The sequence below is a fragment of the Nansenia antarctica genome, assembly GCF_963989245.1.
Source record: "Nansenia antarctica genome assembly, chromosome: 4".
NCBI classification, from domain to species: Eukaryota; Metazoa; Chordata; class Actinopteri; order Argentiniformes; family Microstomatidae; genus Nansenia; species Nansenia antarctica.
The window spans coordinates 74203859-74216566 of NC_137689.1; the positions used below are offsets into that span (position 1 = coordinate 74203859).

General features: G+C 46.3%; 1 protein-coding gene across 1 annotated transcript in view; it reads right to left on the bottom strand.

Annotated features, from left to right (window-relative positions):
- Positions 1-12708, bottom strand: part of tsc1b (TSC complex subunit 1b) — a gene marked incomplete at its 3' end in the record, with an annotated part of 49544 nt that overhangs the window by 31604 nt on the left and 5232 nt on the right. The window contains 5 exon segments of the mRNA XM_080529710.1: positions 2813-2931; positions 7275-7456; positions 10183-10256; positions 10435-10589; positions 11822-11966. Of these exon segments, the coding sequence (XP_080385836.1) occupies positions 2813-2931; positions 7275-7456; positions 10183-10256; positions 10435-10589; positions 11822-11966 (675 nt within the window).

A 12708-nucleotide genomic window follows, 5' to 3' on the forward strand; every position in this document is an offset into this window, starting at 1 on the left:
AGAGAAAGGAGGATAGAGACAGTAGAGACTGACAGGAAGGATGGGTGAGAGAGAGAGAGAGGAGGATAGAGACAGTAGAGACTGACAGGAAGGATGGGTGAGAGAGAGAGAGAGGAGGATAGAGACAGTAGAGATTGACAGGAAGGATGGGTGAGAGAGAGAGAGAGAGAGAGAGAGAGAGAGGAGGATTGCATCTTTCTTCGATACACAGAGGACTCAAATTCTACTGAGCCTGAGAAAGCTCCTCCCCCACCACCCTCACCCCCCCCCCCACCCCCATGCTGCTGTCTTTCATTTTCATCCCTTCATCCTGAGAGTTGTTTACAGTTTGTAATGAAGATGTCAATACATATTTTGGCATTTAGCAAACGCCTTTATCCAAAGCAACTTACAACAACAAACACGTTCGTCTAAATGCGTGAATCATCTACTCATTTGTCATTATAACCAAAAGTAATCCATGCTTAAAACCAGGGGGCATTGGCAGTTACAAAGCTAGAAGCTAGATTTGTTTTCATAAAGTACAGAAACTGTACAGGGGGGGGGGGGGGTAGTGGAGGATGAGGAGGTCTTTAGGGAGGGACAGTTAAGGTGAAGCCTGAAGAGATGAAGGTCTTTAGACCAGGAGACAGGTAGTGACTCTGCAGTCCTGACAGCGGCGGGCAGCTCAGAACAATCTCTCCCAGACAGACTGTGGAGCGTGGCGAGGACAGAGAGCGAGCGCTCAGTCAGCCCCGGAGAGAGAGAGAGGAGGTACTGTAAAAGTCAACGCAGGAACTGAGAAACAGACCACTATGTCCTCTAAATGATCCACTTCTTATTCGTGGCTGGATAGATCTAATATACACCCCCCCCCCGCGCCTCTCATTGTATCGTCTTACTCACTCCTCTGTGTCCTCTCCTCCACAGCGCGGTGTAACTGTTTAATGTCTCCCTGTCGTGTTGCCTGTGTTTCTGTTCCTGACTGTGACCTCCTGTGTTGTTTATGGGATTCTGTCACGTATGTTGTAGCAGAACAGGAACCTGCTGGTTCCAAACCAGTTTTAGCCCAGTCAGGGGCCAGTCTAACTGTAACGACATTTAAACATCTGTAATGTTTACTTTTAATCTTTTTCCTGTATAATAATAACAATCACTCGTATTGGTACTGTATATATTGTCTTGAGTATTGTTGTGTTGTCGTCTTGTTGTTGTATGTACTGTAGCTTGTTCAGCATGGTAGAATACAGAGTCATGTTCCTAGTGCACTGCACATGGCGAATAAAGTTACGTTTTAATTGAATTGAATTGAATTGAATAATAAATCAAATTAAAATGGGTAGAAATGACTACTACTACTACTACTACTACTTCTCCAGCGATATGAGGCCGGCCACACACAACTGACAAACAACTGATTTGTCAAATTTGTTTGTGTGTCTCTATTGTCTATTAGAAAAATGGGCCGGGCGTCCATTGTGTGTTTTTCTCTTCTTCGGCTTCAGTGGTGCCGGGTCAGATCAGCGCCGGGCAGAGTCGAGTCCCCAGACAGGGAGGAGAGGAGAACCCTGGGGGGCTGAACAACACCACCACCAACACCACCACCACCACCACCCCCGCCCAGGACCCCCCGCCTGGCCAGCTCAGGGGATAGAAGGGGGGGGGACAGACAGACAGCGTCGTCAGGGCAACAGGACCCTGGCGGACTCTGTCGCAGACCGCAGCGGGGTAGCGGGGGGCGTGAGGGGGCATGTTGTTCTGGTTTTTAAGGCCCTGAACACGACCGAACGCCAGCCAGTCAGCCAGCCAGCCAGCTCCAATGACTCAAGGTCTCTCTCTCTCCCTCCCTCCTTCCCTCCCTCCCTCGCTCTGCAGCACAGCACTCCCTCCTCCTCCTCCTCCCTCTCTCTCTTCTCTGGAAAACAAGGGGGCGATTCATAGACCCAGAGGGGGGGGGGGGTTGGTAGAAGGGGCAGGGGGGGGGGGCGTTCAGGGACAAGCGATTGACTAACAACGTCTGACACAGCCGATATATATCAAGTGTAAACAAACAACACCCTCTCTGCAAAACAACAAGCAGTGAATAGAACGGCCACGGACAACAACAACAACAGCCCGCTCAGGCGAGGGGAGGGGGCGGGGGGGTGCTGGAGGGGGGAGGGGGGGCGGGGGGGTGCTGGAGGGGGAGGGGGGGGGGGTGCTGGAGGGGGAGGGGGGGGGGGCGGGGTGCTGGAGGGGGAGGGGGGGGGCATCCCATGGCAGGCCAGTGGCAGACTGATCTGCGGGCGGTACAGTGACATGTTAATAATCCTATTATCTGTCTGTATCGGGGCCGGCGGTAGCCTAGAGGTGTTAGCGAGGCCGGCGGCTAGCGAGCGGAACGGTTGCTTCGCTGGTTCTATCCCCGTTTCAAGAGGGAGCTGCGTGTGCCCTTGAGCAAGGCATTTTTAACCCCTCATTGCTCCAGGGGCGCCGACTATGGCTGATACCCTTTGCCTCGTAGAGCAAAAGAATACCCAATTCCAACAATTGACTGAGAAGTTGATTGCATGGCAATCAAACTAATTTAAAGTACTTTTTTTCTGAGTGGGGCAGTCGCACTCATATTTTTCATTTGATTGGACAGAGACAGTGAAGACAGACAGGAGAGTGAAGACAGACAGGAAAGGAGAAGAAGGGAGAGAGAGCATGTCAGCAGGGCACGGGCCGGATTCTAACCCAATGCCGACATGGGCATATGTGTGCACTGTAGACCGCGGTGCTAGACCACTGGACCACCCCAGGCCACACAATACTAACAATAATAAATAAATAATAATAGTGGAGGTCTCACCTGCCGCCTGGAGGTCTGGGGGCTGCGGTAGGAGAACTGGGTCCCTGAGAGAGGGGGTAAGGACAGGGGGGGCGGCAGCGGCTGCCGGGGGGTGGAGAAGGGCGTCGAAGAGGAGCTCCCTGTGGACAGCCAGGGGGGAGAGAAACAGTCTTGAAACAGTCATGAAACAGCCTTGAAACAGTCATGAAACAGTCGTATAGGAGCCTAATAGAGGTTAGAAGGCTTAGACCATATCAGTACCACACCCATTTGAAACAGTCTTGAAACAGCCTTGAAACAGTCTTGAAACAGTCTTGAAACAGCCTTGAAACAGTCATGAAACAGTCTTGAAACAGTCTTGAAATTAGGGGTGTAACGGATCACCTAACTCACGGATCGGATCGTGTCACGGTTTTTGAGTCACGGATCGGATCATTTTTCGGATCAACACAAAACTGTTTTATTTTTATAAAAACTGATTTTTTTCTTGAATTCTGTAAAAACACAATTTTTATTATGTGAAAAAAAACAACAACATTCAAGATGTCAAAACTGGTAATATATATATACATATTACCAGTTTTATAATATATAACATATTCTACACTCAAACATTACATATACATATACTGAAATACACAAATACTGAAATACACATTCAACTTAAATGATATGAGAGAGGGAGGCGCCTGGTTGCAGCAGTGAATCACTGGGCTCTTTAAAGCAGACGAATAAACATGTGTTATGCCACTTTTAACCAGTGGTGTAGTCTAGTTTTTTCTAGTGGGTATACTGTGATTTTTCCCTCCCAGCCTCATATCGCTCATTTAGGAACGCCATAAAAATAAATATGCGCTCCCTGTCTAACGTTATATATATATATATATATATATATATATAACATTACATGTTATACGGCTGATCTGCGCATGGTAGTGCTGCATTTGGACATATTTCATCTCCCCCCGTTGATGGTATATGACGCTATAGTCAGTCCCAATGGTCCAAAAGTCAAGTGCTTCGTAACACAGACGGGGTGAATTTTATGAATGAAAGTGAAAGTTCTGTCACAAAACGCTGTTACGTATCCTCACACATGTTTAAGTGGGTATATGGAAATCCTTGGCTTTCCTAGTGGGTATACGGCGCAGTCCTGCGTATCACCTAGACTACACCACTGCTTTTAACTACTGTATTTTCCGGACTATAAGTCACGCTTTTTTTCATAGTTTGGCTGGTCCTGCGACTTATAGTCAGGTGCGACTTATATATCAATATATATATATAATTTCATACTGACTGACATGAACCAAGGAGTAAACATTACCGTCTCGAGCCGACAGAGGGCGCTCTGGGCCGCTCTGGGCTTGTGACAACTATATGCTCCTCCTATACCCCTGAAGAAGTTATCTAAAACATTAGCTTGTTGAAGCTAAGCAAACGGTAGCTTGGTGAACTTGCTTACTGGTAACTTGCTTGTTGGACTCGCTGGCTTGTTATGTTCATTTAGCCTATTCAGCCTCCCAGGTATGTTCTTTATGCTATTGTGTTGCTGAATAACTGTTAATGTGTTATGTTAACATACCAGACTTCTATTCAGCCTGTTGTTCTGTGTGCTATTGTGTAGTTGAATAAACTTGCCTTTCCAGATTAAATGTCTGTTCTTGGTCTTGGATTTTGTGAAATATATTTCTAAATAAATGCGACTTATAGTCCAGTGCGACTTATATATGTTTTTTTCCTCTTAACTCATTGACTGCCAAAGACGCCAATTGGCGTCTTATAGAATAGTAACGTTGACTGCCAAAGACGCCAATTGGCGTCTTATAGAAAAAAAAAAATTTCCGCGGGGATCGCGTTATTGACATGTTCTACACCTAGCGAGTGAATTTCAGACTTGGGTGTAATGTATTTCGGTCCCAGATGGGGGCAGTAGTTCGATAAAAGCCTGGAGAAGGAAGTGGCTTGCTGTGGGTTGTAGTAATGGCGAAACGGATCAGGGTATGTGCCAAACGCGGCGCGGAGCATTGCGGCACGGAGCATTGCGGAGCATCGCGGCCATCGCGCGACTCTTCAAACAGTTCAGAGTCGGATGATACAGAAAAAGTGCAGAAAAAAATAAAATAATAATAATTCTGCAGAAAAAGCTCGTTTTCTCTGTTTATTGGTCAAAATCAGGTGTTTTTGCTGAAACCACCCTATGTTCTACGGCCGATTTCTAAACACTCAAAGAGGCTAGAAACAAACTTTCTTTTTCTGATGAAAGAAGAGAGTCTAAAGTTTTGGTAGATATGTTCAATGTTTATGTAGTCCGAAAAGTCAATATTTGGTGGGTCTTCAAAGTTCAGCGAAAATGCCCCAAAAGTCTGGCAGTGTGGAGCTCTCCGCTCTGAACATGGCTGGCAGTCAAAGAGTTAATGTCGCATTTTTTGACTGATGCGACTTATAGTCCGGAGCGACTTATAGTCCGGAAAATACGGTAAGTAATAAAGTGAACCCTTCCTTTGAACATGGTATGAAAACAATGCTACATTATCAGAAGTTGTCGACCTTTTTCGTGCCTCCCGTCATAATTGACAGAAAAGCCAAAGTGCTCCCATACATGGGATTTAAATGACGAGGGAGGCATTTCGAGTTCTTCTCCGCCGAACAACGTAACGAGCTCGCCATGATACACTCTCGTAAATTCCCTTTGAGAGCGCCGGAGCGCACACTGGGTCCGACGTCATAAAGGGACCACGTAATCTGATTGGACAAGAGGCGTTCCTTGAACGCTGATGAGATTCCAGAGCGAATTTACGAACGCAGCCTTGTTGTTGTGGATTTCCAGTTTCACGCGTAGTGAGTAAACAACGGATTCTTATTTTTTTCGCATTATCAACCTATCATTGTGCTTTAGAGAAAAACAAAGCACGCAACTGTCGCGTCTATCTTTTCATGGCAACTCTACATTGTGATTTACAAGAGATATTAACTAATATTAAGTAATATTATTACTTGTTCAAATTTTGCAATTGATCCGCGGTACACATGCGTGCCGAACCGTGGAGGGCGATCCGTACAGTAATGAAAGTCATGAAACAGTCTTGAAACAGTCATGAAACAATCTTGAAACAGTCTTGAAACAGCCTTAAAACAGTCATGAAACAGCCTTAAAACAGTCTTGAAACAGTCTTGAAACAGTCTTGAAACAGCCTTGAAACAGTCATGAAACAGTCATGAAACAGCCTTGAAACAGCCATGAAACAGTCATGAAACAGTCATGAAACGGTCATGAAACAACCTTGAAACAGCCTTGAAACAGCCATGAAACAGTCATGAAACAGTCATGAAACGGTCATGAAACAGTCTTAGAACAGTCATGAAACAGCCTTGAAACAGTCTTGAAACAGTCATGAAAGAGCCTTGAAACAGTCATGAAACAGCCTTGAAACAGTCATGAAACAGTCTTGAAACAGCCTTGAAACAGTCTTGAAACAGCCTTGAAACAACCTTGAAACAGTCATGAAACAGCCTTGAAACAGCCTTGAAACAGTCGTGAAACAGTCGTGAAACAGTCATGAAACAGCCTTGAAACAGCCTTGAAACAGTCGTGAAACAGTCATGAAACAGCCTTGAAACAGTCATGAAACAGTCATGAAACAGCCTTGAAACCGTCTTGAAACAGTCATGAAACAGCCTTGAAACAGTTGTGAAACAGTCATGAAACAGCCTTGAAATAGCCTTGAAACAGTCATGAAACAGTCTTGAAACAGTCATGAAACAGTTGTGAAATAGTCGTGAAACAGTCTTGAAACAGTCATGAAACAGTCTTGAAACAGCCTTGAAACAGTCATGAAACAGTCTTGAAACAGTCATGAAACAGCCTTGAAACAGCCTTGAAACAGTCATGAAACAGCCTTGAAACAGTCGTGAAACAGTGGCCTAATAGAGGTTAGAAGGCGTAGATCCCATCAGCACCACGCCCATTTGAGCCCATTCCACCCCCCTGCTTATTATCAACAGCATCTAGCTAATGTGTCACACACATTCCTCCATCTGATGGATGACATCATCTTTGGTCCTCACATGACTCAACAAAAACAGCAGAAAAGGTTTCAGACATGAACACATGGATCACATGTTCAGTGGCCAAACTGGATTAATCATCCTCACACCTCATCATCATCATCATGATTCACATCCACCAATGGGAACTCAGGGGTAAAGGTGTGTGTGTGTGTGTGTGGCTGTGTGTGTGTGTGTGTGGGGGGGGGGGGTGTGTTTGCGTGAGTGTGTGTGTTTGCGTGAGTGTGTGTGCATGAGTGTGTGTGTGTGTGTGTGTGGGGGGGGGGGGTCTGTGTGTGTGTGTGAGTGTGTGTGTGTGTATGGTGTGTGTGTGTGTGTGTGTGTGTGTGTGTGTGTATGGTGTGTGTGTGTGTGTGTGTGTGTGTGTGTGTGTGTGTGTGTGTGTGTATGGTGTGTGTGTGTGTGTGTGTCTGACCGTAGCTGCTCAGGAAGTCTGTGTAGGGGCTGGAGGTGCAGTCCTGCGGGGGGCGCAGCTGCAGGTGGGGGTACAGGTTCTCAGGCATGGTGGCGTAGCCCTCCTCACACGACGCCTCCTTGGGGTCCAGAGACACTTTGGCACATTCTATCACGATGTCGTGGATCTCAAACCTCTTCCACCTGGGGAGAGACGACAGGGCTCGACATTAACGCCGTTTTGAACAGTCTTGAAACAGTCATGAAACAGTCATAAAACAGTCTTGAAACAGTAATGAATCAATCTTGAAACAGTCTTGAAATGGTCGTGAAACAGCCTTGAAACAGCCATGAATCAATCTTGAAACAGTCATGAAACAGTCTTGAAACAGTCATGAAACAATCTTGAAACAGTCATGAAACTAGGGCTGGGTATCGCCACTGATTTCCCAAAACGATTCGATTCCGATTCACAGCTCCCGATTCGATTCGATTCACGATTCGATTCGATTCGATCTAGTTACAATATACATTTTTTGCTTGAATATGAAAGAGATTCTCAGAACTAATGCTATAAATGGTTCAAGGAACCCTATAGCATTGTTAAACATATCAATGAATTGACTCCAAAGCAGTTACATGAATGTACTTTTTATTTACATATGACTTTGCTTTTGTCCAGCTCATCTCTATCGTCACATCTTTTAAATCCAAAATGCACCCAGACATCTGACTTTAAGCCTGGTGGTGACTTGAGTGTCCCTGCCATCGCCATGTTTTTAGATTTTAGTGTTGAGACCTCACGTTGCGTGAGATATGATAAATTCTTGTAGCGCGAGATCTGGCCACGAGATCTCGTTGCGGGTTGAAGCTGCAAGCAATTTTTTTTTTAAAAATAAAATTAAAAAATTAAAAAATGAAAGATCGATCTCGGGATTTATGAATCGATAATCGCTCATTTAATGAAGATCGATTCAGAATCGGGAAATCGATTTTTTTTAACCCAGCCCTACATGAAAGTCTTGAAACAGTCTTCACAGACATTAACGCCGTTTTACTTGTCCGGAGAAAGTCAAACTTTCGCCCGGGTTTGTTTGCACGAGCACGACAACGCTGCTAGATCCTGGATATGTTTACCTGTGTGCAGGAAGAACAACAGACGGCGCAGGCGTGAGACTAGACTAGATGATCGCAGAGTGAAGATATTATCAAAGCGTACGGGTGATCGACAGGCGAGAACGCTTTGATAATATCTTCACTCACGATCATCTAATGTCGCGTTAATGTCGAGCCCTGGACGACATTAAACCGTTCGTGACACCTAGCTAGTTGTTTAGTGGTCCTTAAACTGGCGTGTATTACATCGAGTGGGTACTTCGAAAACGTCCAAGTTGCGTATTATGGAGAAAGAAAAACGAAGAAAACCAGATTTTGTTGACAGAAAAAAGTTCACTTTAACTTGAGCATTTTTCGAGCCTTTAAACGTTTTTTTTTGCGAGTGGTTTACCGTTACATCAGCTTGCGTCACGTTTAGCAGATGCGTTTATCCAAAGAAAAGTATTTTTTTCTGAGTGGGGCAGTCCCACTCATATTTTTCATTTTATTGGACAGAGACAGTGAAGACAGACAGCAAAATAAGGAGGAGAAGGGAGAGAGGGCATGTCAACAGGGCATGGACCGGATTCGAACCCATGTCGACATGGGCATATGTGTGCACTGTAGACAGCGGTGCTAGACCATTGGACCACCACAGGCCATGGAGAGAAATATTTGAACCATTTGTGTGACACCTAGCTAGTATTTAGTGGTCCTTAAACTGTTGCTTAACACCACATTTGAACCGTTAGTTATGGAACGAGAAGTCGTGGTATATCATGGATATCGGCACAGCTAGCGGAGTGGTTAGGCACTGGAACTATGTTTTATTTCATTGTAAGCGTATTCATCTGCTGAACAGTTGTTTATCGGTAATAATGTAACTTCGATAACGGTAATATACACAAACGCGGAGTAATATGAAAAGATGTGTCAACATTCCATTTAGCCGTGCGTATGTCGTGGATATCGGCACGGCTGGAACGCAAACTGACCAATAGAGACAATGGACCGGATCTATCCGTTGTATAATGGTCTTTAAACTGTTGTTTATTTATATATCGAGTGGGTACTTCAAAACTTCAAAGTTGCGTATTATGGAGAAAGAAAAACGAAGAAAACTAGATTTTGTTGACACAAACTTTCATTTTCGAGGCTTTCGCATTTGCGAGTGGTTTAGCTTGCGTCACGTTTATCAGACACGTTTATCCAAAGCGACTTACAATGAGAGGGCACAGAGACAATCTCCCTGGAGTAACTCAGGGCTAAGAGCCTTACTCAAGGACACACTAGTGGTGATGTTCCCAGGTGGGAAAAACAAAAACAGCCTTCTTCTAGCATTAGGACTGCCAATGGCCCCTGGCCTGAGCATAGATTACTTCTTCCTGCGATGACTGATGGATAGATGATTCACTTACTCAGACAAAAGTATTTGTTGTAACTCGCTTCGGATAAAAGTGTCTGCTAAATAACCAAACATGTCAATGTCAATGTAAATGTACATGAGGATATTTTTACTGTTGTAGCTCCAACATTATAGAATCGCCTCCCCCTCACTGTCAGGTTAGCTGGGTCTGTACCACTTTTTAAAAAACTTTTAAAGTTGTTTTCTCTTTTTACTTCTGATATTTGCATTGATTTGATCATTTGATCATTTATTTTATTGCTTGTGTGAAGTGCTTGTTTACTTTTTTTATGAATTACGCTGGCAGTTTATTTGCTGTGTTATGCAATATTCTACCAAATGTACTGTGAAGCACTTTGTGACTGCTGTCTTAATAAGTGCTATACAAATAAATAAAAGTAAAGTAAAGTAAAGACTGTGAATCTCCTACCTGGTGGGATCCAGCTCATGGTCCTTGGTTCCAGTCACTAGTTCAGGGTGTATACGGACGTGTTCCAGCATTGGCTGCAAAAACACAACCCCCAAAAAAGCGAAGACATTGATTGAACATCGACCTAAAAATACTCCCAAGTCCAGACACGGTGTGCCCGAAATGAATGATTTTTAAAAATTAAATAATAACAGAGGCTGTTGCTAAAAAAAAGCAACAGCCTCTCTCTCTCTCTCTCTCTGTCTGTCTCACCTTCACTACTTCCTCGAAGGTCTCCACGTTCTCCTTCATGCTGTAGTGAGAGCGCAGGTAGGACACGAAGTTGCAGGGGTACATGCCGTAGAGGCGGTGGAAGAGAGAGTAGACGCTGGCGTGGAGATGGATGAGGTACACCTCTGAGATGTGTCCTGAGGGAGGGGGGAGAGAGGAGAGGGAGGGGGGAGAGGAGAGGGACGGGGGAACATAAACCGTGATGGAGGAGACAGCCCAACACATTATCCTTGTAACGTCTGGATTTCTCTTTCTTTTTTTTTCCTTTTAAAAATATGTTTTTAGGGCATTTTCTGCTTTACTGGGATAGAGACAGTAGAGTGTGACAGGAAGGATGGGTGTGTGTGAGAGAGAGAGAGAGAGAGAGAGAGAGAGAGAGAGAGAGAGAGAGAGAGAGAGGGATGACAGGAAGGATGGGTGAGAGAGAGAGAGAGAGAGAGAGGGATGACAGGAAGGATGGGTGAGAGAGAGAGAGAGAGAGAGAGAGGGATGACAGGAAGGATGGGTGAGAGAGAGAGAGGGGGATGACAGGAAGGATGGTGAGAGAGAGAGAGAGAGAGAGAGGGATGACAGGAAGGATGGGTGAGAGAGAGAGAGAGAGAGAGAGAGGGATGACAGGAAGGATGGGTGAGAGAGAGAGAGAGAGAGAGGAGGGATGACAGGAAGGATGGGTGAGAGAGAGAGAGAGAGAGAGAGAGAGAGAGAGAGGAGGGATGACAGGAAGGATGGGTGAGAGAGAGAGAGAGAGAGAGAGAGAGAGAGAGAGAGAGAGAGGGGGGAGGGATGACAGGAAGGATGGGTGAGAGAGAGAGAGAGAGAGAGAGAGAGAGAGGGGAGGGATGACAGGAAGGATGGGTGAGAGAGAGAGAGGAGGGATGACAGGAAGGATGGGTGAGAGAGAGAGAGAGAGAGAGGAGGGATGACAGGAAGGATGGGTGAGAGAGAGAGGAGGGATGACATGAAGGATGGGTGAGAGAGAGAGAGAGAGAGAGGAGGGATGACAGGAAGGATGGATGAGAGAGAGAGAGAGAGAGAGAGAGAGGAGGGATGACAGGAAGGATGGGTGAGAGAGAGAGAGAGGAGGGATGACAGGAAGGATGGGTGTGAGAGAGAGAGAGAGAGAGGAGGGATGACATGCATGATATGTCGACGGCCGGAATCGAACCGGCGACCCTGTGATGACGTGGCTGTCTGAGGTGGTAGTGTGCTACGCCACCGAGCGACCCAACACATTATCCTTGTTGTAACGCTTGTATCTGCTGTTAGCTCTCAGGGCTGTTAGCTCTTAGCTGTTGTTAGCTCTTAGCTGTTGTTAGCTCTCTTAGCGTTGTTGTTAGCGCTCGGCGGCGCCGCTGTTACGGCAACGCACCTGGGTTCTTCAGGTTCCAGGAGGCCAGGCGGCCGAAGATGTCGAAGAACTCGTACAGGTGCTGCTTGCCGGCCTGGGGGATCATGGGTAGCAGGGCGATCAGCACCAGGACTCCAGTTATGAGGACCACCACGTCTGAGTCCGTCTGGGAGGGGGGGGGGGGGGAAGAGGGGGAGGGAGGGAGGGAGGAAGGGAGGGAGGGAGGAAGGAAGGGAGGGGGGGAGGGAGGGAGGAGGGAGGAAGGAAGGGGAGGAAGGGAGGGAGGGAGGGAGGGAGGGAGGGGGGGAGGAGGGAGGGAGGAAGGGAGGGAGGGAGGGGGGGAGGGAGGGAGGAAGGGAGGGAGGAAGGGAGGGAGGGAGGGGGGGAGGGGTGGAAGGGAGGGGGGGGAGGGGGGGAGGGAGGGAGAGGGGGGAGGGAGGGAGGGAAACATGAAACACGTGAGACAGATAATAATAATAATAATAACTTTATTTGTATAGCGCTTTTCCTGCAAACGTTGCAGCTCAAAGTGCTTTTGATGACTTGCAATGTAGCAACAATGCCATGGCGTCACCTCAGCGGAGAGGGAAAGGAGCGTGTGAGGTGTTTTTATTGTCTAAACCACCAATAGAAATGTTGTCATGTCATCTCTGCGCAATAGCCGCTCTGAAATTGAGACCGACAACACTTGGCTTGAAGGTAAAAACGATTATGGAGTTATACAGCTGCAAGGTGAGAGACGCGGGGACCAGGACACGACTTCTATGGATGAATGGTGTCTCTCTCTCTCTCTCTCTCTCTCTCTCTCTCTCTCTCTCTCTCTCTCTCTCTCTCTCTCTCTCTCTCTCTCTCTCTCTCTCTCTCTCTCTCTCTCTCTCTCTCTAAAGAGACTCTCTCTCTCTCTCTCT